Genomic DNA, 26,511 nt, shown 5'->3' on the forward strand with positions numbered 1-26,511 from the left:
GTGGGTCTAGGGTTTGAACTCAGGGTCTTGTGCTTGCTAGGCAGGTATTCTATTACTTGAGATTATGATCCTATCTCTGCCTACCAAATAGTTGGGATTACAGACTTGTGTCACTATGCCCAGTTTTTCTCAGGATTTCTTGATTCCTGGGCTATATACATTATAAGAGGGGAAGACAGAGTTTGCTATGAGAGGAACGAGGTGTTGATCATTTAGCTGGGATGATGGCTAACCAGCCCACAATCATGTTCAGAGCTGGCAGGGGATTTCATGGTTCACTGTTCAATACCAGCATTGTTCCAGATGTTCCAGCATGTTCCAGACAAATGCAGGGAGGTGAAATGACTCACTTGAGGTCTCACAGCACTAGCCACACAGCTGCCCCGTGGGCCTAGCAACGTGCCTGCGGATGGACTTGGCTCCCGAGCATCCTCCATTCTGCAGAACAGGCCAAAAGTTTGACACTTCATCAGAGATAACTTTTCCTAGTGAGGGGGTTCACTTTCTTTAATGAATGTGAGGATTTCTAGAGACAACAATGGAGAAATGGGGTGTAACCAGGTGCAGAGCCGGACTTCAAGCCATCTCAGCTCACTTCTAGAGAACAAAATAGTCATGTTATGGCTTCACACCACACGAATGACATTGAACCTTTAAGGGCTTTCTAAATTAGAACCCAGCCATGTGGGAGCCACCTGTGGAAGAACACTAATTTCAAAGCTTTGTGTGCGTGTATGGGAGTAAACCAAAGCAGGCTGCACACAGCACAAAATGAAATCATGCAAACATGTACTTACTGTCTTAGATTAAGAACAGGTTCTCTTGAAGAGGAGGACTTAGTGAGAGGAACATCCCGGCTGAAGGGAACATGGCTATAATCACCTTATGTGGCTAATAGCCCTTGAAGAGTCCAGAATGATCCTTTCACACTGCAACAGCTAGCTAGTGGCTGTGTAACAAGCCACTCCAAACTGTAATACTTTTGCTCTGATTTAGAACTATGAATGTCTGGTGTTGAAATCAGCTTACAATTTGAGTCGCTTGAAACATTGGTTCTGAATTCCCAAACTACATGGTGCTCATCTGGCTTTAGTAGTTACGTCCACACAAAAGGGCAGATTCAGCTATCAGGGGACTCAAGGGAACAAGTGTTTATCATTTTGGGTCATGGCCAGGAAAAGCTTCATGGACACGACAGTTTCAGTTATGTGAAATTGCTGAATGTCACTGAGCCAGAAATTTGAGATTAATTCACATATTTGGAGCAAAAAATATGACAAATCAGATCTATTTCCCTCCTGTGGAGCGGTTTGTGGTAGCATAAATTTTTCTTAAAAAATCTAATTGTGATGGCTTCATTAAAATGCAAATGAAACAAACAGTCACTAGAACCCAGTCAAAAATCCATAGCACTTAAGTGTTTGGGAAATTGATAGCCCTCTGCTCTAAGAGAATTGGGGAACACTAAAAGACATCACACATTTCTTTTAAAAGCCAGTACTCAGGGCTTTTCCGCATCTACCTCTAAGAAACAGATTAATGAGTAGTTCCCCTTTCACTTACCTGGGGTGGGATATGGAGGTGTAGATTTGCCTTCCCAAACTTCAGTGCACAGATGAGCTGTAGATCCCACTCTGGGATAGGGCCTGAGATTCTGCATTTGTAGCGAGCTCCCAGAGGAAGCTGCTGCTGTTGCTGGGGTGGTGACTCATATTGTAGAACATAGGTTGAGAAGAGCAAAGGAGAGTGCAGTCTGCAGAGAAGTTTTGTCCTAGAAACATGACCAGGTCCAGGATCTTTCTACATTGCTTTCTATGTTCTGTCTTGGGTGCTTAACATCAAGGCCCCTGTGGAATTTGATTTCTCTGTGGATACAAGAAGTTGGTTGTTTTGCTGATTTGAGCTATGCTGAGGTTTTACTAAGTAAACTGTTTTTACCATTTCCATATAAATTTTAGAGTGTGTCAATTTCTTTAAAAGATCCTGCTGGGTTTTTTGGTGTGTATTTTGTTTGGCTACGCATGTGCATGGCGGTACTAGGGCTTGAACTCAGGGCTTGGCAGCTGTTTCTTACCTTTGGTTCTCTTAGACTGATGTTCAACCACTTGAGCCACACCTCCACTTTGAGATTTTTGGTGGTTAACTGGAGAGATGAGAGTCTGACAGCCTTTCCAGCCTGTGCTGGCTTCAAACTGAGATCCTGAGATCTCAGCCTCCTGGCATGAGCCCTTAGTACTCAGCTGAGTCTTGGGTTTTGAGTGCCTTGAATTTTCAAAGAAGGGATCTTCAACATTTCAGTCATATTGATGAAGGATTGTTATGTGAATTCCATGGGCAATCAGCTTCCCCGATTTTAAATGCCTTCAATCAAAGACCACAACATCCTACTAAATATTTTTCAACAGATAACAATTCTATTGTTTACCAACGTACAGGGCTTATGTTTCTGAAAAGTGCTGTCCTTGGCAAAATCTCCTCATTGTGGAATTACTACATTCAGATTGTTTATTTACTCATCCATTAGAAAGAATGATAAGACTTGGAAAAAATCATGTTAAATGAAGTAAGTCAGGCCCAGAGAGACGGAGGAGCCATGTTTTCCCTTTTGGAAGCTAGATGTAGCTTACAAACTCATAAGCAAATATGATGGGTGGACTGCAAGTATTATAAATGGACTAGCTAAAACATGGCAGATTTAAAGGAGATCTCAAATAGTGTAATTCCTCAAAAAGGCAAAAATCAAAGTTAAGCAAAATAAAAGACCAGGAAGTGGGTACATGACAGGAGTGGGTGGAGTCAAGGGACAAAGGGTAGGTGAATGAAGAGGAGAAGAGAGGGAGAAGGCAGTGAAGAATCCAATCTACGGGGCTGGGAAGGTGGCTCAGTGGTAGAGCACTTGCCTTGCATGCATGGGGCCCTGGGTTCAATTCTTTAGCACCACATAAGCAAAAAGAAAAAAGCCAGAAGTGGCGCTGTGGCTCAAGTGGTAGAGCGCTAGCCTTGAGCTGAAGAGCTAAGGGACAGCGCCCAGGCCCAGAGTTCAGGCTCCATGACCAGACCCCTCCCCCCAAAAAAAAGAATCCAGTGTACACCCCACAAAATTACGAACAAGTGAAGGGGGGTTAGGGGAGGGCTGAGGAAGAGAGTTGAAAAGAGAGTTGAGAGTTGATCGAGTATATTTTATTCATAAATTGCTTTGTTAAACAGCAACTCCTTTGTACATCTGCCTAAAGATAATAATAAAAATGTGTTCAATAGTTTTTCCTCTTTAGTAATTCACTTCATGCTGATCTGAATGAAAAAATGCCCACAGCACTGAAGTCACCCCAAATACTTTGAGAAAAGTGAGCCAGACGCCAATAAAGATGACCACTAGGAGCCTGGACATGCCCTCATGGTTCCCTTGCTTGGACTGGCCATGTTGCTGCCTACATGTGTTATTCTGGGGGGTTAACAAACGACTCAGGTGATATTTGTGGAGCTACAAAGAGAGAATTGCTTGTAAATCATGTTCTTAGCCAAGATTGTTTCCAGGTTTTTTTATTTTTTATTTTTTATTTGTTGTTGTTCCTGTACCAGGGCTTGAACTCAAAGCCTTATGCTCTTGCTTGGCTTTTTTTTGCTCAGGACTGACATTTTATCACTTCCAGATTTTCTCTGATTAATTGGAGATGAGTGTATCATAAACCTTTCTGCCCAGGCTAGCTACAAATTTCTGTCCTTAGATCTTAGCCTCCCAAGTAGCTAAGATTACAGGAGTGAACCTCAGAAGGGCCAGGCCAAGCAGCTTAAACATATATATATATATATTAGCATTCTTGATCATGTGATACAATCAGTTGATGGGGGCAGGAAAAAACAGGTAACAGTCAGGGGAAGAATGTGGCCATCAAACTGTTTTTCTCTCTGTTGCTGGCATTGGGCAGTATAGTGTTTGGCTTAGGAGCCAGCTCTGACATCAGCCTGTCTGTTTTGCATCCAGTCTGGGTTATACAATAGCTGCTCAACGCTACCCAATGACTTCATCTCTGATGTTTGTATAGCTAGTTCCACTATGCTGAGCTACATGGTCTCCTAAATAAAAAGAGGCTCATCACTGTAACCAAACTCACAAGAATACTGAGGGGATTCAGTACATTTACCACTGTGTCCGCTATATTTTCCAAGTTTCCATAGGTGATAGTTCCTAAATGAATGATTACTGGAGTTGTCATTTCTACAGGATGAGGAAAGACAAAAAACACCTCTTCTCTTCTAGAAGATTCCCTCAATTGATGACTCATGGAGGTATCTAGTACTTGAGGCCACCTGCATCTCCCATCTAACATCCTCCACACATATTTATGGACTTTCTTTTTTCTTTCTTTTTGTGACCCTGGGCACTATCCCTGAACTTCTGTGCTCAAGGCTAGCACTCTACTGCTTGAGTTACAGCTCTACTTCCAGCTCTTTTGTAGTTTAGTGGAGCCAGGCTGGCTTCGAGTCATGATCCTCAGATCTCAGCCTCCTGAGTAGCTAGGAATACAGGTGTGAGCCACTGGTGGCCTGGCTCGGACTTTCATCCTACCTGAATCAACATCTTCCCTAATACTGTGCTGCAGATCTACTTTTTCCAGTTGCTGATCCACCTTCTCTCGGTTTGGTGGGTAACTGACACCCTAACGTCAGCCTGAAGATCTGCATGAGGCAGTGAAGAACACGCCTGCTCTCTGGTGAATTGTTAGGTGGAAAACCTCCCTGGCATCTGTGGTTATATATGTTCGCAGAATCATCTTTACAGGACAGACCTGAGTTTTCTCCTATAACATCTGGCCAGTGGTAGATGGAGGAATTGCTTGCTCTCACTGAGGGGCTGGGGATTAATTGAAATAAACCAGTGAAGTTGGGGAACCATTGTATCATCTTGTACAATCTTGCTACAAGGTAAGTTTCCTTGAAGGAGCCATGAGAGAAGGAAGTCCTGGTCCATCGCTGAGCCTTGGGGGAATGGGAGGAAGACCAGCAAGCTTCCTCTGAACCTGGGTAGACAACTTGAACTCTGGCCTAGATTTCCAAGGAATCAGGTTTCATGGCAAAGGAGTTCTGAGAAAAGGTGACCCAACCCAGAGAGAGGAGGGCCTAGGTGCCACATCCACTTCTGCTTATGAGATCAATGTACACTCATCTTTCCCCACTGAGATTTCTTCTTTGAAGTTGGAGGACTAGAAGTCCTCAGCTTTAATGAATTCAGAAGGAGAGAAGAGAATTACGCAACATGACATCTTCTGAGGGAGACGTGAGATTGGAAAGCAGAACTGGCTGGTACTTCCTGTCACTGCATCTGAGAGGCCTTCTCTCCCAAGCCTCTGTTTCCTTTCCTGGCCTCTGAATGATCCATCTCTCCTCTATAGCTCTTTTATTTCCTGCTTCCTTTGCTCTGCTTAGAAGCTACGGATGTTGAAGATACTCAAATTTTCCCTGTGTATGTTAGTCTCAGAATTTAAATGTCTGAAGGCTCTGAAATGAGACAGAAGCTGTGAGCCTAACCTCTTGTCTGTTTTGCTAATTCTTTCCCAGAATTAGCAGCGAGGCTCATGTCAGCCTGAGAGGTTTTTGAGGACATGATGGTGATTGTACTGTTGAAAATCTGCCTGGGCAAAGGCTGGCTGTTATAATTCTATAGAAATAAATCTCCCAGAAAACAATGTGTGGACTCAAGAACCACACTAAAAGATCCAGGTTTGGTGATTTTTCTCATTCCTTCCTGGTAAAGAAGCATGTGGATTAACTTGAATAATCTGATGAGACTGGAGGTTCATGGCTCCCAAGCCACGTGTCTTACGTCCTGAAACACACCCAGAAAGTGGCTAGAGCATCATTATCCTGAGACAAAGGAACAATGCAGCATATGCATAATAGAATGCTGTTGGAAATTGCTAGGATGTACTGACTTCCCCTTCCCCCATGGCCTCTTCACTACCAGGTTATGGAATGTTGGAGTGTCAGAATGGGCAATGGATTGATGCTGCCTGGTGAGCACATGGCTGTGAACATATGGAGAAAGAAAGGAATGGAGTGAGTCATCTGATTGCAGATCACCCCTCCCTGTCCTGTCTACAAGAGCCCCTGCCATTCCATGCCCACTGGATTCAGTGCACATGTATACATAACTGTATGTGTTCTTCTCTTGATCTTGGCAAGACAAAGAGTAACACGAAGGGAATCACTCAGAGCTGGAAGCTGGTCCAATCTGAACCCTCATCTTCTGCATGAATCTCCCTAAGAATCTCCCATGAGGCAAGCCTTCAAAGTCCTTGTAATTATTCCTGTTGTCACAGTGTCGGGTCATGCATGGAAATGTGCCTCTGCCCTCCCTCAGCCTTCATCTTGAACATCTTCCTTGTCTTCATCTTTGCCTTTATCAACCTCCCCACTGTTTGATTCACAGGACTGGCGTTTGTAGATGGGGTCACACTTCACCATAGCTTGACCTATTTAAATTTTTTTCCATTAATTAACAGGAGTTACTTTCCTGAGAAATGGAAGATAGTGAATTTTCTCTTTGACTTCTAATACTAACCACCGTTTTGAAAGCTGGCAATTCTACTCCTCAGTATTTTTAATTGCTCCCATGTCATTTTTTTTTATTGTGCCAATACTTAGGCTTGCACTCAAGGCCTGGGTTTTGGACTCAAGTTCCTGAGTTTTTTGTTTTGTTTTGTTCAAGGATGGCACTCTATCACTTGAGCCACAGTTCCACTTCTGGCTTTTTTGGTACCTGGGCTGGCTGTAAACTATAACCATCAAATCACAGCCTTCTGAGTAGCTAGGATTATAGGTGTGAGCACTGGCACCCAGCATTGTGGTGATTTTTGACTCTTGTCTATCCTTCCTGTTTCTCATCACATAAGCTGTTAAGCACTGCAGATTATATTTCTTAAAGATTTGTCTTATCTGTTCTTTAGTAGGTTCAGTCGATTATTGCTGGCCTTTAAAAATATCCCCTTAGCTGGACGCCGGTGGTTCACACCTGTAATCCTAGCTACTCAGGAGGCTGAGATCGAGGATCATGGTTCAAAGCCAGCCTGGGAAGAAAAGTCCTTGACATTCTTATCTCCAATAAACCACCAGAAAACTGGAAGTGGTGCTGTGGCTCAAGTGGTAGAGCGCTCATCTTGAGCTGAAGAGCGCAGGGACAGCGCCCAGGCCCAGAGTTCAAGCCCCACGACCGACCAAAAAATAATATATATCCCCTTAGCTGGGCCTCAATATGCTGGTCTCCATCTCATCTAATCTATTTTTAACACTGTCATCAATGAATGAAGACTCTCCCTGATCTATACAAGGAAATTAATGTCCTTTTCCTTCCTTCCTTCCTTCCTTCCTTCCTTCCTTCCTTCCTTCCTTCCTTCCTTCCTTCCTTCCTTCCTTCCTTCCTTCCTTCCTTCCTTCCTTCCTTCCTTCCTTTCTTTCTTTCTTTCTGTCATAATCCATCTTCTGCCTATCACACCAGCCTTGTGTTCCTCAGTTCTGGATCAGGTCACAGACTAATTCCATCATCCTTCACAGTCCCTAATGCAACTGAGTTTCCTGAGCTCCTTGCATGTGCAAGTCTTCTGCAAGTCTGATAAAACTCTCTTTGTTTTCTCCTTTCTCTGGAACTTGCATCTATCTCAAAGGAATAGGCCTACTATGAGAAACAATGCCCCAGAGCTAGAAAGTATTTGAAGTCTGACTATTCCATTTGCCTGTTTGATGGTCATGTCTCTTGTTTAGCCCCTAACTACTGGTTAAGCACCTTCTAGAAGGTGTGTCCCTTACCTTTGCCAAGCAATGAGGTCCTTATATCTATCAATAAACTATTTAATTTCCGAAAATCCATGATGGCAATGTTTAGGGAGAACATGTTTCTTGGCAGTACTGAAGTCTGAACTCAGGACCTCAAGCCCGCTTGGCAGGTGCTGCACCGCTTGAGCCACATCCCCATCCCTATTTACTTATTTTTCAGGTAAGGTCTTGTATTTTTGCCTCAGGCTGGCCTTGGACTTTGATCCTTCGCCTTCTGCCTTCAGAATAGCTTGCATTGCAGGTGTGCACCAGTACAGCTGGCCCTGCATAGTGATAAATTTTAATGCTCACATATTTATTTTCCTTTTTTTGGCTGGTTGTGGGGCTTGAACTCTGGCCCTGGGCGCTATCCCTCAGCTCTTCAGCTCAAGGCTAGTGCTCTACTACTTGAGCCACAGCACCACTTCTGGTTTTTCTGGTGGTTAATTAGAGATCAGAATCTCACAGACTTTCCTTCCCGGCTCACTTTGAACTGTGATCCTCGGATCTCAGCCTCCTTAGTAGTTAGAATTTACAGGTGTGAGCCACCGGCTCCCAGCTACATATTTCTTTTTTGACACAAAGATGTTTGGATAATGTTATAGAGGACTGTGCATTTCTAGGTGGCAGTGTTTTCAAAATTTCCGTTTTATTGAATGAGTTGGTGTTTTAGGTTCCAGATATGAAAATAGAAAATCCAGTCATGGCCCTCAGCATACTTTTCCATCCCCAGTTGACTTTCTAGGTTGTTTTAAGAACTGTTCATTTTAGTACTCCCCCTGATATCCTAAGCAAACTGAACTATTCATACCCCATTCTGCAATACATAATGATTTTTTTCCTGTGATCTTTGTGTAAACTAACCCCTAGGGAGGAATGAACTGTGATACAATCCTGTTGATTGGAATATGTAAATATAATATGTAAATAACTTCCACAAAGAATTCTGGAAAAACTTTACTTCTAAGGAGTATGGCTAAGAGCACACACGGTCTTGAATTTGTTTTATGAACCTGTTTTGCCTATTCTACTAGGTGTATTTTTCTTAGGATCAATGCCTGGGCTGTATTTGGTTCTTTTTCTTTGTGTTTCAGGAGGAGAAGCCCTATGTATCCCATAGTTTCTATGAGGGTTTATTGAAGAGAAGGGTTTACTGGAAGGGGAGAATAATACTATCCTAGGGAATATCTGAATCAGATAGCTTTGATTTACTGTTTAATGCACAGCAGAGTACCTGTGGTTCATCAAGCATTGTAGCCCCTGCTTTGGACTCAAAAGACAAGTATGGCTCAGTCTGTCTACTCTGCCTCCTGGAGGAAGCTGGTATAAGAATAAACAAATGCACCATAGTGCAGCCCTAACCCAGAATCACACAGCCTGTGGGTGGTGAGTCTATGATGAAAATCCAAGTCTACACAGTTTCAAAGCCATGAAAACAGGACGCTTCCACTCAAATGGGTTTGTTTTATTCACAAACTAGGTCCTCCAGAAGCTGGGAAAAGCTGATGAGACAAAAGACGAACAGTTTGAAGAATATGTCCAGAACTTCAAGAGGCAGGAGGTGAGTCCATTTGAGCTAGTTTTGAGAGAGGGAAGCGATTTAACTGAATGTGTGTTTTTAGGATAGGGTATGGCCTGTGAAAGTTTAATCCTTTTGTGGAGAACAGTGGGAAGGGAAAAACTTAATCTAACTAACTTTGATAGGGCCTTTTGGAAAGTGGTGTGTGTGTGTGTGTGTGTGTGTGTGTGTGTGTGTGTGTGTGTGTGTGTGTGTGTGTGTGTGTGTGTGTGTGTGTGTGTGTGTGTTGAACTCAGGGTCTCCTGCTTTCACTCTCCCACTAGAGCCACACCTCCACTTCTGGGTTAATTGGAGATAAGAATCTCTTAGATTTGCCTGCCCATGCCACTCAGCAGAACTAGCATTACAGGCATGAGTAACCAGCACATGGCAAGCAACTGGTTTTTATAAAGATATCAGGGTACAGTCCTCACAATCGAATACTAGTGCTTTTATAAGGAGAGAGACAGTGAAAAGGGGCACACATGCTCCCTATTTCTTGTCATTTGATGCCCTGATCTGCCTCAGGAAGAAGACCATCGTGAAATGCAGCTCCCAGCCTTCACTCCCTAAACCATGAGCCAGAGCAAACTTTTTTTTGATCGGTCATGGGGCTTGAACTCTGGGCCTAGGCGCTGTCCCTGCGCTCTTCAGCTCAAGGAGAGCGCTCAACCACTTGAGCCACAGCGCCACTTCTGGTTTTCTGGTGGTTAATTGGAGATAAAAGTGTCAAGGACTTTTCTGCCCCGGCTGGCTTTGAACTGTGATCCTCAGATCTCAGCCTCCTGAATAGCTAGGATTACAGGTGTGAGCCACCGGTACCGGCTCAGAGCAAACTTTTTAAAAAAAATTAATTGCTTCATTTGTGGTTCTGTACTACTAGCAACAGACAATGGAGCAGCACACATTATAACCAGAAACCATTAAAACTGAAGAAAGAACAGATAAAGTTGGATTAACTCCAGGGGAACAATTGCTAATCTGGATATGCTTTTGTAAAAGACAAAGTAGGAAGTGGGAGTTCAGGAAGTGAGAGGGACTTCAGGAAGTAAGTGGGATTTCAGGAAATGAGTGAAGACATCAGGAAGTGAGTGAGACTTCAGGAAGTGAGTAGGACTTCAGGAAGTGAGTGGGATTTCAGGAAATGAATGAGGACTTTTGGGAAGGGAGTGAGACTTTAGGAAATGAGTGAGGACTTCAGGAAGGGAATGGGGAGCATAAAGTTTTGCTTTGATGTTCAGGACCTTTTCAATTTAAAGGAAAGATGGTTTTTAAGCATTGGTATCTCACTAAACATTAGAGAGGCAGTAAGCACTTTGGGCAAAATGATTTCAGTTATTGTATGCTTCAAGTTCATGAAGTAAAATATATTTAAGTAGTTGTACAAAGGAACTGCCATTTAACAAAGGAGTTTATGAATACAATTCATCTTGATCAGTGCCACCCCTTTTTCATTAAGTTTATGGGTTTAACAGAATCTATATCTTCTTCAGGGAGTGAGAATTTTTTTATTTGGTTGTTTGTTTGTTTTGCTGATACTGGGGCTTGAACTCAGGGCCTGGGTGTTTTGTCCCTTAGCTTTTTAAATTCACAGCTGACAATCTACTCTTTGAGCCACAGCTCCTCTTCCAGCTTTTGGGTGATTCATTGAAGATAACAGTATCATGGACTTTCTTGCCCAGAATGTCTTTGAACTGCAGTCCTCAGATCTCAGTCTCTTGAGTAGCTAGGATTATAGGCATGAACCTATGGCATCCAACTAAAACCTAACCCTCGGAAGATGAAAAATAGTTGACTCTTTTAATGTATTAAAGCATACATAAACATAAATCAGTTACATAGTTGGGAAGCATATCTTAATATTACATTCTTTGAATAGTTTTAGTATTAAATTTTCATGGGAAAATATGGATATAATTTGATAATCATGCTCTGCATTGTCTACAATCTTTGTAGACAAATCAACCAGTGGATCTGTTCTTACCAGTCATGATTTGGGGTGCAGTAGTGGCATTTCCTTTTGCCTAAGACTGTCAAGCTGGAAACTGGATGTCCTGTTAAAATGAGAGTGCTGCTGATTGATTATACCTTCAGGAGGAGGCATTTACTGAAGCTCTTCCTAGATCATGGCTTAAGAGGGGGAAGGGCAGAGAGAGTAGAACTGTAGAGTTAGGGGCCTGGAATAAAATGGAAGAAGATTTTAGCTGTGAAGCCAGGTTTGTAGAGCAAAGTCAGGGTTTTGAAAATGAATGCATCGTATCTCGAGGCAAATTGGGCCTCGTTCCCGGGGAAAATTAGAGCATCAAAAGCTTCAAGTCAATAATCTAGTTCTTAAGAAACTAGAAAAAAGAAATGCAAAAACAAATTAGAAGCGAGCAAAACGGATGAAAGAAAATAGACAGGGGCAGAAAAATCAATGAACGTGAAAATAGAAAAACAGTAGTGAAGAGAAAAGAAACAAAAAGCTGATTCTTTGAACAAAATCAATAAAATCGGTTCACCTCTAGGCAAGATGACAAAAGGATAGAGATCTCCAGTCGCAGAAAGGAAATAAAGGATATCATTTTGGACCTTCTGGTCATTTAGAGGATAATAGGAATATTACCATCAACTCTGCACTAAAACATTTGACAACCACAATGAAATGAGTCTTCTACAACCACAAACTCACCAAGGTGAAACAGGCTATCCAGATTGTCCTGTGACCATTAAAGACAGAGAGTTTTCCATTTAAAGCCTCAGAAAAAGAATCTTGGGGGCCAGATGGTTTCCCTGGAGAATCATGACATTTGCAGAATCATTCCCAATTTTCCACATTCTTTTCTAGAAAAATAGGAGGTGGTAATTCTCACTTCCTAATTCTAACTGAACCTATGACTAGCCAGTAGCTGCATATTGGTGTTTACTGCTGTATTGGGGTCTTTTAATCAGTGTAATTCTGTCTTCTTCCTTGAGCATGAAAACCTAGCCTGCCACTGTCCTCTCCATGTGCCCTTATATAACCAGTCCCGATGTGTGAGTCACCTTATCTCCCGTGAGGTGTGTGTCCAACGAGTCTCCTGCTTTCTAGCTGTGGGCTGGCTGGTACCCATGGCTCCTTCCTTTTCTTCTCCACTCAGGACTTCTGTCCAATGACTCTCACCCACTCACCCACCAACAGACAATTTCCTAGTTCTCTGCCAGCTGGGTTCCCTCTACATCCACATCTGGTTCTGTGCCTCCATAGACTCCCCTACCCTACTGCCACTAACTCTGTGCACCAGTGGAAATGTACTGTTATCACCTGATTGTGTTGTCACCTAATTTGTTTATGTGTGTGTGTTGTTTAAAGTGACTTCTATTCCTTTGTACAATCGTATTTCCAGCTAGACTCCACATGCTCAAAGATCTATTTCACTGGATCCAATTTTAGTTTTATTTATAACGTTGGATTTACATGAGCTGTATACTTTTGCTGATGGAATAAAGTGTTTAATAATGGTCTGGTTCTCTACTAAATGGAACAGGTTTTGTTTTCTTTCTTCCATTTAGTGCCACAGATGAATTAGGCCAAGGAAAGAGGACAGGTGTAATGTTGGTATTAGAAATGAAATAAATATTAAGATTACAGAGAAATGCAGAAAAGATCTAGAGCCGGGGCCTTTATATTGTACCCAGATGTATCTGCTGCCAGGCCTTCCCACAGAAGTCTGCTGTATTGACAATCATGGTAGGTTAGACTTGCTTTAAGGTATTAAATCAGTTTTATACATACAAAGCACATCTTTCCATTAAAACACAATTACAAACCATGTGCCGGGGGCTTGTACCTGTAATCCTAGCTACTTAGGAGGCTGAATGCCAGAGGATGGTAATTTGGGTCTAGCCTTCATAATAAGCAACAAAAAGGCTGAAGGCATGGCTCGAGTGGTTGAGCACCAGCCCATCAAAGAAGCTAAATCCATGCTGAGTTCAAACCCAAGCACCATAAGTAAAAAAGAAGGAAGGAAGGGAGACAGAGAGACAAAGAGGAAAGAAGAGGAAAAAAAAGGAGAGGGAAGGAAGGAAGGGGTGGGGAGGGAGGGAGAGAGCAAAGGAGAAAGGAAGGAAACGCCATTACAAAGGAGTGATAATTTTTTCTAAAAGCATACTGGCCAAATGCCTTTGGTATGTTTTGCTAAAATAGTGGATGTGACTTCTTATTAATCAGTTAAATTAAGGTCCTTATAGCCACTTACACAATATTTCATTACTACTTACTGTACAATGCAAGAAGCTTTATGTTTCTTAAGCATAATTGTAACAGATACCTAGTAAGCCTGGCAAGTCCAGCCTCCATTTCCAGACCAATTGCATGCACCTTCTCTTCCTTGTGAGAGAAGCTCATCGTTTAATTTATAGGATCTTCTTCAAATGAGCCCCAATACTGGGATGCAGAGAATTTGGCACATCTCCCCTCCATGCTGAGGAAGAGGATCTGAAAAGGTTGTGAGTATTTGCATAAGTGGGCTGCAGCTGGATTGTAGATGTGCATCCATTTAATGGTTTCCACTGCAATTCTCTCCCCTAAGCCACCCTGTGAGCTTGTGTTGACATTACTATTGGAGTAGCAAACCAAATGGAAGAGATGCATTAGTAGGTGGCCAACTGATACCAGGAGCTGTAAGGAGATTTTCACTAGAGCTGTGTGCTAGAATATATACCAGTGCATTATGTCTTCATAATTGACAGACACAGTGAAATTTATAGTAGTGGTTCCTGGATTGTACTCTAGACTTCTGAGTCTGGTCATATAATTTGCTCTGTCCCTTGAGAGTCATCTTGGGATGTTAACAACTTGCATATAAGCCTGAGATTACACAGAGATGGTAAAGCAAATCATGTTTTTAATTACATGTCAGTTTGGATATACCCCTAAACCTGATTTTAATAAATAAGAATCATCACAGGAGCTTAAACATTCTTCTAACTCCCAAGCCCCACCAAACCAACCTTAGGGAAAAAAAATCATGGAAAAAGAATTTGTATTCTTAAGACTCCTCTAGTAGGGATTTGGTGTACTGTCTACCTAATTCTATAGTGAAGCATAATTATACATTTATACTTTTTACATAGAGGAAAATTGAATATATGTCAGAAAAAGTTCATTTGGGGAATGAATTTGATTATTTTCATGACTGCTGGTACTCATGTTTTATAATTTCTTCAGACATAAATTTACTACATTGCTTTGATTTTTCTTATATTCATTGTTAAATAGTTTTTGTAAATTTGCATACATGATTCCTCTGTACTCTGGGATCCTTTCTTTACTGTGATGTTTAAAGTCATTAAAGCATTACATTCTGCTGGGCACCAGTGGCTCACAGGAGGCTGAGATCTGAGCATCACGGTTCAAAGCCAGCCCAGGCAGCCAAGTCTGAGACTGTTACCTCTAATTTACCAGCAAAAAACCAGAAGTTGATCTGTGGCTCAAGTAGTAGAGGGCTAGCCTTAAGCCCCAAAGCTCAGGGACATCATCTAGGCTTTGAGTTCAAGACTCAGCACGCCCCATCTCCCTGCCCCCTCCCCCAATAAAACTTTCTGAAAACCGTCTCTGTTTGATTCTTAGGAGTACAGATTAAAAAAAAAACAAGATAGCAGCCAGGCGTCAGTGGCTTACTCCTGTAATCCTAGCTACTCAGGAGGCTGAGATCTGAGGATCACGGTTCAAAGCCAGCCCAGGCAGAAAAATCCGTGAGACTCTTATCTCCAATTAATCACTAGAAAACTGGAAGTGGTGCTGTGGCTCAAGCAGTAGAGCACTCACTTTGAGCTGAAAAGTGCAGGGATAGCTCCCAAGCCCAGAGTTCAAGCCCCACAACCAAAAAACAAAAAAACAAGATAATGCTGTGTTTCTAAAGTGTTTGTGCAGGTTGGGTTATATTCCTCATGAAGATTCTCTTATGCTTTATGACATGCAGCTGAACTTAATTCAGCCAAGAACTTCTGCCAAGAGAAGGTGTTTATCATTTAAGAAGTTATTGAGTTGAATAATACTAGTGACATCCAGTGTGTACTGAGGACATACTATGTACTGGGTACATTCTTCTGAGATGTGGGTATTTTCTGCCTCCACCTTTATGACTGTTCAGTGAGATAAGTTGGGTGATCATCTTCACGTTTCAGATGAGAACTAGAGAGACGCTAAGTGATTTTGTCAAGGCTGCACAGTTAGAAGTAGAAGAGCTCATATTTTAACGCCAGGCACTGAGATCCCAGCACCCACAGCCTCCTCCACTGTGTGATAAAAATCACATTGAATCAAGCTGTGGAATCGTGCACTGTGGAGAAAAACAAACGAACAAATTTGACATCGTTATTTATAGGCAAAGGCTTATAGCGTGAGAACACAGAGGTGGCATCCTTAGTGAATTTGGCCCCTTTGATCAGCAGTTGACTTTTCCTGGCACCCTCCCCTCTCATCACTGGCATTGAGTCTCCACACCTTGAGGCATAGAAGTGGCAGGAGGAGGACCAAGCACAAAGGCCTGCCGGGATTGGAACCCTGAGCAACATTTTAGCCTCTGTGCTCCAGTTTCTCACTTTGAAAAGGTGCCATCCTCGTGGTACCATGGAGACACAGCACAGCTGTGACACTTGAGGCAGATTCCAGGGACATAGGCCACTGGGCAGTGTTAGATGCTACAATTGACTGGCTGTGTTGACAGCTTCTGTGGTGGGCATTGCTCAGTTATGGAGGAACCGTGGTTCCCTAAACTCTTATATCAAGGGGCAATCTCAAGTACCTATGAATGTGACTGTACCTATGAATGTGACTGTATTTACAGATCAGTTCAAGTAATTAAATTTAAATAAAGCCATACAGGTGAGCTTTAACCCAATGTGACTGGTGTTCTTAGGAGAAGAGTCAGAGGCATCAGAAATACACACACACACACACACACACACACATGAGAGAGAGAGAGAGACAGAGAGACAGAGAGAGAGGGAGAGGGGAGAAAAGAGAAGAGAGGATAAAGAGAAAGAGGAAAAACAGAATGGCTTTCCAAGTCAGAGAGTGCAGCATATCTTTGAACTCCATGCAGCCTGCTGCTGGAATGAGTGTAATAGCTCTAGAATTATGCAGTTTTGTCCTGTTGCACACACAGTGACTTACCTTTTCCAAAAGATCTGAACAGGACAGTATAAACTGAAGGTAGTGTGGCCTATGGGAAATGAAGGGAGAAGTTGTTAAATTATTAGCTAAGTGCTCTGATTTTGTTTATTAAAAGATAGAAAGTATGCTAGATTTTTTTTTTGTTTTATGATTATAGCTATTCCTTGAGAGTTGATGATATAAAATTGAGCCACAGATCTAAAATAAAATAGTGGTAAGTGAAAAGTGCTCTTCGTTGGCCCTTCCCTTCCACCCTCCCATAAGCCCACGACTGTGATTTCCAACATTTACTACTATATCTTCTCTTTCTTATTTGCATGCATTGATATTTACCAAAATAGCATTCAGAAAACTACTGAAATTGTTTCATGAAGCCATTCTTAATGATTGCTTCGTCTACTACAAAGAGTGCCAAGCAAGAAGACAGAAATGTTGATTTCAGATATATTACACATTTACCTTTGCAACACCAGTGTAACAGTATCTGAAGCTGTTCTAGGGAGAACTCTGGGCATCAACAGGGCTCAGAAGCATCACCCTCGGTCATAAGTGGATTCAGATATTATGCTTCATTAGTCACCTGTTAGCTGGGGTGCTGATTATGGCTTCATTAAGTCTCAACACTTTGATCATCTCATTTCCTTCTAAGCTTCAAAAATGATCTGCACATTTATTCACACTGCTCTCATGATTGAGTGTTCCTGTCTGAACTCTGGAAAAAAAAAGATCATAGCCAGTTTTAATTTTGATGTCTCACTTTATTCATTTTCAAGAGAAAAATGTCAGCAGAGGCCAAACATAATCATATAACAAGGGGAAGGGTCATACATTTCCAGCCGTGGATTAGATGAGAGGAATCATATTGGGAAATCACAATGTGTTCAGCTTCTCAGATCCTGGCTTCATGCCTCTGGTGCTGCTGGCATTCTACCTGAGCCCTTTTCTAAATGCCTTCTCTCAGTGACTGAATGAGAGAGGCATCTTAATGAAAAATGTATTTTCTACATGTGGGATTTTTTTCTTCCTGTCTTTGTTTCCCTTTTCATAACTAAAGTTACTTATAGTGATGAGTTATTATACTCACCATATTTTGGTAAGACGATTCAATAAGCTATTGCTTGTTTAGCACATGTTAAACATCTATTGCCTTAGGTATTAGCCAAATCTGAATTACCTGACTAATGATATCTTCTGGATTTGGTTTTGCAGATATAGTCAGGGTCATAGCAACAGCTGACTTGCCCAGGGGTGCTATACATATGCTGCTGTGTGGAAACCTACTCTTGATTGTTCTCTCTATGTAGCTCATTTGAAATCATTCATTCTTTCTATATGATTTGTTCACAATCCTATCAAACTCATACCTCAACCATGGCTTCTTTCTTCTGAGAAGTAGTTACTGAGATTCAAGTAAGATATCAAAAGTTTGCTTCTTTCTTGGCTTTTGAGGCATTAGGCAGGTGTATTTTCTAATAATGCGTTTGAATGCATCAGAATTTTATCTGTACTATTTAACTTGAAAATTTTCAAATATCATTTGGCATACCTTAATGCAGTACTGGTTTTAAAATAAGTTCAGGGCTGGGAAGGTGGCTCAGTGGTAGAGCGCTTGCCTTGCATGCATGAGGCCCTGGGTTCGATTCCTCAGCACCACGTAAACAGAAAAAGCCGGAAGTGGCGCTGTGGCTCAAGCGGTAGAGCGCTAGCCTTGAGCTGAAGAGCTGAGGGACAGCGCCCAGGCCCAGAGTTCAGGCCCCACAACTGGACCCAAAAAAATAAAATAAAATAAGTTCATCACCTGGAGACTTCCGAGGCCTGTATTAGATCCTCCCATCAGCGACTTGGCGCAATTTGGAGAAAACCTTCCTTACCCTTTCCTCTGCGCTTACCAGACTGTCATAGGAGAGTTGGATGAAGTAGCATTTATAGCTGTTAGTTTGAGTAAATCAATGTATAAGAACTCAGTAGGTAAAAAATAGTATTAAGTGAAGTAAGCCAGGCCCAAGGAAACATAGGTCCCATGGTTTCCCTTATTTGCAATGTCTAGTATATGTCTGGGACAAGCAGAAAAGGTTAGACAAGATGATATTAAGCAAAATAAACCCCAATATAGGGACACAAGTAGTTTTTTCTTTCTTGCTGTTGTTTCTAACGTATTTATAAGGTACCATGTGATTTTTTTGTTGTTGTTTTGTACGTCCCTCCCCCACGATATAACCCCTGTTTTCACTGTATTTGATGTAGGTATAATTTGGGGAGGGGAAGGGAAAAACAAAATGTTTAAATAGGGATACAGGTTGACCCATTGCAACAATGAGATGCAGAAGACACTGTTGAAAAACTAACTTTACAATTTAGTGGGTGGGGTGGGGGGGAGTGGTAGTTGAGGAGGTGGGAGGGAAGGGATGGTAGGAAAAAACAAAGAAGGAGGCAACAGTGCTTGATAAGAAATGTACTCATTACCTTGCTCATGTAACTGTAACCCCTCTGTACAGTATTTTCACAATAAAAAACTTATTAAAAAAAAAAAAAAAACTCACTAGGTGATTGAGGGCTGTCCAAGGTGCTGAAAAAAGTCTTACAAAACCAGAGCTGCCTGGGAGCCCAGGTGGTGTGGGAGTATTTTTTCTTCCTCCCATGCTTCGCCCCCCTACATGTGTGCAGATAGCCAAGGAGCCCTTGTTACTGAAGATCTGCCCAGTGTTCTACCACATGGAAACACATTGAATTGGGCATGGGACCTTTGTAGGAAGTAGCAAAGATCCCTGACATACTCCTTTGTGGATGTGCCTGGTGCATAGTTTTCTCTGTTAATTTGATTTTTGACTTCAGTCAAATCCTTAGGGGGCAAGACCATGAGAAGGCATAGAGGAATAAGGGAATAAAGCAACAGCTTCAAAGTCCCACTCAGCAAGAAAATAAAAGTATTTTCTTCTGATTAGATGCCATGATTCTCAGACCTTTGTAGAGTTTTTCTTTTCTTTTCTTTTTTTTTTTAAAGTACTTCATGTGTGTGTTTGGTTAATTTTTGATAGCTCCATGATGCATTCTAAAAAGAACTTGAGTTGTTTTCCAGGCAGGTTGGGCAGTAGGTAACCGGAGAGCTTGCATGCTGCTTTCCAGCCCTTAGAGAGTGTGAGGGCCCCTGGGAGAGAATGGGCAAGAGGAACTTTAATGAGGAAGGGAAAGCACTCCAAGTCCCTCAGGCTGTGTGGGAGGAAAGCGTGGCCCAGGAGACTGGCTGAGCTTGAGAAAGCTGCTGCTTCTGACACATAGATAAATGATTCAACTGAAACAATAAAAGACCTTTCGCCCAATGCAGCAGTGGTATTATTCCACTACACCAGATACATAAGCAAAGAATTTTGTAGGTGGAAGATCCTTGGATCTTATCCAAAGAGGAGTATTGCTAGGCAATTCAGACAACTTAATTATAATAGATTCTCTCGCTCCCCTGTTTTCCATGAGCTCCAGGGAGAATGTGTGATCAGGAGGTAGAATAATAATTTTAATTTTACCTTGTAGAGAATGACATGAAGAAACAAGGAAAAATACAGGCATATATCCCTTGAGTATAGAACCTTGAGTGTTTTCTACACACACACACACACACAGAGCCACAAAATACTTAAAGCATACTTGTATCCCTGAAATGGCCATTTTCAGAGGAATTTGGATGAACTGCAGATTCAGTGACATCTGAGCAGTGTGCTAAGAACTTGTTGATTTAAATCAATGGGAGCTATTTTGGAGATCTAGGATATGGGAAGAAATGGAGAAAACAATGCAGGAGCCATTGGAAAAAGATGTGGAAATCACCCATTAGGGTACTGGGATGTTCTGAATACAAACCAAGAAACAGCCTTTTCTAGAAACAATGCTATGTCCCTGAAATGTGGGGAAAATGGTACAAAGACAAAGGTAATGGAGGAGGGAAAAGCCACAGGAAGAATAATACAGAATAGTATAATGCTAAAGAAGACTATAATGTTGATCTTTTCAGACAAAAAAATGCTCTAAGCCTTAGTGATACTTTATGATTTTACCTAGATCCAACAGCTAAATAATGACAGAGTTCTAGACATGTTGTAGGTGAATAGCCAAGGAAAATAGAGACATATGCATGATTTTTTTTTAACTGCAAATATCTTTGGTTCACACCAAATAAAATACATTTTTCTTTTGTACTAGTACTAGGACTTGAACTCAGGGCCTCATAATTCTTGCTTAGTTTTTTTCTTTTTCTACTCCAGGCTGGAGCTCTACTACTCAGCCACAGCCCTACTTCTGGCTTTTTGGTGGTTAATTGGAGACAAGGGTCTCAGAGACTTTTCTGCCTGGGCTGGCTTCAAATCACAATCCTCACATCTCAGCCCTCTGAGAGTTTTGTGCTAAAGAAACTACTTTTGCATGCTGTATGAGAAGACTGTCGATTCAGTCTTTTATCTTTCTTATTTAGGGGGAATTTCAGATGACTGTCATTGTGGTTATTAGTTAATGATTTACGATATATTAATACCTTAGGGGAACATATAGTATTTTAATAATTGGAAAAGAAGAATGTCACTTAAATTAGCCTCCAGTTTATCTACTCAAGTTGAATTCATCTATTTTAGCCATTACTGTATAATCTGAACTTCCTTCTACACTTACATAAATGTGTATTTAAAATATCTTCAGAGATGCTCATTTTATTTTTTTAAAAAACCCTTATTCTTTCCCTTTGGTAAGATGAAGTCAGAGCATGGATTGGAGTCTGAATTAATTTCATTTTCTTTCTTGTTCTGGAAGAAAGGGCAATGCATTAATTATGGGCTTCATTTGACTTCTGTGAATGTTTGGGATAAGAATGGCCTTCTCTGCGACTCTTCTGCTATTTCTAGACACTGAACAAGTCAGGTGACTCATGGATGTCAATGTTCGTGGCAGCCTTTGCATGTCTCTCTGGGGGCAAAATATCCTACTGGGCAAGACGGGAACATTGTCATTGGCATGGCACCTCTGTCTTTGTCATAGATGAACCCTGAATGACAGAGCAAACTTGTGAAAGCCAGAGCCATCTGTGATGTGGGGATCGTATCTCTGTTAACTACCTCATTCTCTTTCGTAAGGGAGCTGTTGTAAAAGATTGACTCCTCTTCCACTGGCTCCTCTCTTCCTCACTCAATTGATATTCCAAAGCTGTATTTTAGGTTTCTTTTATGGCTGTATTTGACAAACTGTAAAGCACTCCAAGGTTCTATAATTACCTAATTTCAGAAATGTGGTGCTGGGATTGAAATCCTTTTGATTACACCTTTAGGCGTCAGATCAAGTTGGGTCTAGATCTGACCAGGAAAAGCACATGTCTGCTTTCAACCATGATTCACTAAAACTTAACTGATCCTATGGATGAGTCTGGGGCCTGGGTGTAATCTCTCAGTTTCATTCTATCTCTTCTCACCACTTGGGCATTCATTGTCTGGCCATCCAATTTGCCCTCAATCTTGCCAATTTGTTTCTTTTCTGAAATGTATCCATAACTTTAAGTGGGTTTTATTCTGGCTAAACCCATTATTTTTTTTTGCTGTTGCTAGATTTCCATGTTCCCATTTCAGCATTTCCCAGCTTGGTAGGGACTCATGTCATCAGGCCATTTAGATTAAGTTCTGCTGAGGTTGTGCTGTCTCAGTGGCTGTCCATGCTGATGGTTAGTCACTGGCCTGAAAACAATTAGCAGCCAGTATCTAGAACATTCCAAAGCTATGGCAGAGGAAGAAGTGGCAGGACAGAGCACTAGTGGCCTATGCTTAGCTACTTAGGAAGTAGAGATCCAGAGGGTAATGGTTCAAGGTCAGGGCAGGAATAAAATTCATGAGCTCACATCTCAACCAATATCTGGGTATAATGCTGTGCACCTGTCATCCTAGCTACAAATGGGATGACTTAAAATGGAAATCACAGTCCAGGGAAAAGCTCTTGCAGGCAAAAAGCAGAAATATATGTCAAGTAACAAGAGCAAAAAGGGCTGGAGGTGTGGCTCAAGCAGTAGAGTACCTGCTTGGAGTGAGACCTTGGGTTCAAGCCCAATACATACACCAAAAAGAAAGGGAAAGAGGGCTTGTCAGAGCACATGCCACATCACTTCCACTCACATTTCTTGGACTGAGGGAAGCCCTTTACAACCAAGTCTGATGTTGCTAAGGCAGGAAGTAGAATTTTCCTCTCATAGCAGATCTTAGGTTGAAAATAATAAAGTCTCCTTTAAATAGTTTCCTTTCCAGCCGGACGCCAGTGGCTCATGCCTGTAATCCTAGCTACTCAGGAGGCTGAGATCTGAGGATCACGGTTCAAAGCCAGCCCGGGCAGGAAAGGCTGTGAGACCCTTATCTCCAATAAACCACTAGAAAACCGGAAGTGGCGCTGTGGCTCAAGCAGTAGAGTGCTCGCCTTGAGCTGAAGAGCTGAGGGACAGTGTCCAAGCCCAGAGTTCAAGACCCATGACTGATAGAAAAAAAATAGTTTTCTTTCCAGATTTTTATACATAGTATAAAAAGTATATTCTTCTTTTTCTGAAGGAGATCTATTCCAGGACCCCCAGTGAATGCCGGAGGCCATGAGTAGTACCAAACCCATGCATACTATGATTTGTCTGAGATACATTGACTAATGAAGAAGTTTAATTCATATGCTAGGCAAGGGATCAACAACTTAGCATAGATCTTAGCAAGCTCAGCATATAATTTTCATCCTTCCCTTATGTTGAGAACTTTCACCTTTTCCCTTAAAGGAGGAAGCACTTTCTTTTTTTTTTTTTTTTTTTTTAATTTAATTTTATTTTATTTGAGAACATACTGTACAGAGGGGTTACAATTACATGGGCAGGATAATGCATACATTTCTTACCAAGCATTGCAGCCTCCTCCTTTGTTTACCCTTCACCTCCCTTCCCAGCCTCCCCCCTCCCTCCCACCCAATCATACCACCCCTCCCCCCCCCCACACTGACATTGTAAAGCTGGTTTTGACATGACATTTTGTACTTCTCATTGTTGCAACAGGTCCACCTGAATCCTTAAACGACTTGTTTGTCCCCATCTCCTCCACATGTTATACTGACATCAAATATAGTGAAAGCGGGGGTTACACTGTGGGGGAGGGACATACAAAGCAACAAAGAGATAATATTATAAATGCGTTAGAAACACATGCATGAAAGAAACAAAAACATTAAAATACATATTTGAGGTTTCGTTTTCCTAACATCACATTATTTGACTTTTTCTGCTTGACTCATACCTATACTAGATATTGCAAATAAGGGAAACCATGGGACCTATGTTTCTTTGGGCCTGGCTTACTTCACTTAATATAATTTTTTCCAAGCCTTTCCATTTCCTAACAAATGGGGAAATGTCATTCTTTCTGATGGAGGCATAGAATTCCATTGTGTATATATACCACATCTTCTTGATCCATTCATCTACTGAGGGGCATCTTGGTTGGTTCCATGTCTTAGCTATGGTAAATAATGCTGCAATAAACATAGTTGTGCTGGTAGCTTTAGTGTGGCCTTGTTTGTGATCATTTGGGTAAATGCCCAAAAGTGGGATTGCTGGGTCATTGGGGAGCTCTATGTGGAGTCTTTTGAGGAACCAAGGAGGAAGCACTTTCTAGCCTGTCTTTGGCATATTTGAGCTGCTGGAATCACTGCTCTTGCTGAGGTTATTATTAAGGACAGTGAAGGTCATTGGATTACAGACTATGATAAAGTGACAGTTGGTTTGATAACTTAGACAAACTGCTAGTGGGTGGGAGCCTCTACTGTGTGGATTCGCTGGAATAAGTGATGGTTACATTTCTGGGAAGGGCAGAGTGGTAGAGCATAAGATTTCATCAGACAGAACTAGAGTTTGAACTCAGGGTTTTATGCCTGCTAGGCAGGCGCTCTTGCACTTGAGCCACACAGCTAGACCTTTTTGCATTGCCTATTTCCAATGAGTCCTCTTCCTCTTTGATTCCTGGCTGGCTGAGGCTGCTGCCATCCTTCTGGTGCTTCCCGCAGGAGTGGGGTGACAGAGTTATGTGACTAGACAGACACTGGTTGAAATGGAGAGTCTCTTGAATTTTCATGCCCGGATAGGCCTTGAGCTATCATCGTTAACTCTCTGCCTTCCAAGTTTCTAGGATTACAGGCTTTTGAGCCACTATGCCTGGTATAAAACTTAGGTATTTTTCAAAGTGGTTTTTTTTTTTATTAGCATCTATTAAGTGTACAAAGGACTGTTCATTGTAGTTTTTCTATGTATGCATGCAAAGTACCCTGATCAAGCCAATATCCTCTATCATGGTTCTTAACTTCCCTCCTCATTTCTTAGGAAGATTTCGACCAGTTTTTATTACTCTACTTGCATACATACAGAACATAGAAGGTACATTGACTATCTCTCTTTTTGGTACCTCCCACTAGTACCCACACAAGTTTTACTTTCTTGGCCTTCATTTTCCATCATTTGTTGTGTGTATTAATTGTACAAAGAGCTTTCATCTAATGAATTGAACAGGCAGTTCTCAGAAGAAAAACACACATGGCTAATGGATATATGAAGAAATATTCAAGGGAAATGCAAATCAAAACACTGCTAAAAATCCACTCACCCCAGTCAGAAGAGCAATCATAAAGAATACAAACAGCAAGAAACTCTGGTGAGGATTCTACCCCTCATCTACCGCTGTGGGCAATGTAAACTAGAATATCATTAGGGAATTATATACAACATAAACCATACATTTCCATATTACATTTTTTGACCACAGCTGACTTCAGGAACTGAACCTATGGAAGTGGAACGAGGTAAGGAGGGTCTTGAGGACTCCAGGTGTTTCTTCTCTGGATCTTCTACACCTTCTACTTTTTTTCCTCAAATGTTTACCATTAGCATTTTCATTTGGTTCTCATCATCTCTGTGGGAATAAGTTTATACTATAGTGTGTCAGAAACTTACCATAATTTATTTAAATTGGTCTTAGCTTGTAGCAGTGTGGGTTCACAGTAGATTTCTAAATAGCTCAGCAAGACAAAAGAAACTAGGACTTGTCATTTTCAACCACACGGAGACATTAGAGAGGGAGTCAATGTTAGAAGTTTGAATGATTTTTGTTTTGTTTTGCTTTGTTTTGTCATGCTGAATAGAACCATTTTGGTTGAAATTCATTCAATGAATGAGCCCTAACCTTTTATCTGATAACAGCTGAGTTTACAGAGCTGAAAAAAATAGCTTTTTCTTAACTCAAATCCAGACTTTCTTACCTGAGTTTTACATAGATTTAATAGGAATAGTAACACTATATCAGTGTTTTGCAAGGGCTGTCTAGAATGCTATAAATGGCTCGGGATGTTGGGGTGTCAAGTAGGAATAAAGACACCAACATGAAAGGAACTCAGCAAGGCAAGGTTTACTTCTGCAGAAGGATGCGCCATCAGCCAAAACTGGGGCAAGCAGTCCCACAGAGCAGGCAGGCAGCACACTTATCTCTAACCCAGCAGGCCCCGCCTCTCTGCTCTGATTGGCTGATCTTAGCTCACCATCTGTAAAAGGATGTCGCTTAATTAACAGTGTGTAACTAAAATTTAAGGAGCTTCTAACAGGATATGTTGATTAATGTGCAACAGGAAAACAAAGTAACTAAAATGTAATTAACAAGAGCCAAACCACCTGGCCAAAGCTGGAACTTTTCAGAAAAAAAACTACCACAAGATTAACAGAAAGGAACCAAACTACTCTGATAGAAAAGATGTTTTCTCACAAATCTGCTGGGGCCAAGTATAGTTGTACAGTGAATACTAATTTTCAGAGTTTCCTACTATAAGTCACCGTGCCTTTAAAGATGATGGATATTTTATGATTGTTCTGCATCTCCAAAACACTTTGAGTAACTGGCCCAGAACTCAATGCTATCTATTTTGCAATGCAACATTTCTGCTTAGATACTTTGATTCTTCTTCTAGATTGTGACTGATTAAAGAAGGA

General features: G+C 41.5%; 1 protein-coding gene across 1 annotated transcript in view; it reads left to right on the forward strand.

Annotated features, from left to right (window-relative positions):
• Amph (amphiphysin) overlaps nucleotides 1–26,511 on the forward strand; it is a 136,420-nt gene that overhangs the window by 33,154 nt on the left and 76,755 nt on the right. The window contains exon 2 of the mRNA XM_042695084.1: nucleotides 9,287–9,367. Coding sequence (XP_042551018.1) covers nucleotides 9,287–9,367 — 81 coding nt within the window. The remainder of the gene's footprint in view (nucleotides 1–9,286; nucleotides 9,368–26,511) is intronic.

The sequence above is a fragment of the Dipodomys spectabilis genome, unplaced genomic scaffold (genome assembly GCF_019054845.1).
Source record: "Dipodomys spectabilis isolate Male_0828 unplaced genomic scaffold, ASM1905484v1 ptg000178l, whole genome shotgun sequence".
NCBI lineage: Eukaryota > Metazoa > Chordata > Mammalia > Rodentia > Heteromyidae > Dipodomys > Dipodomys spectabilis.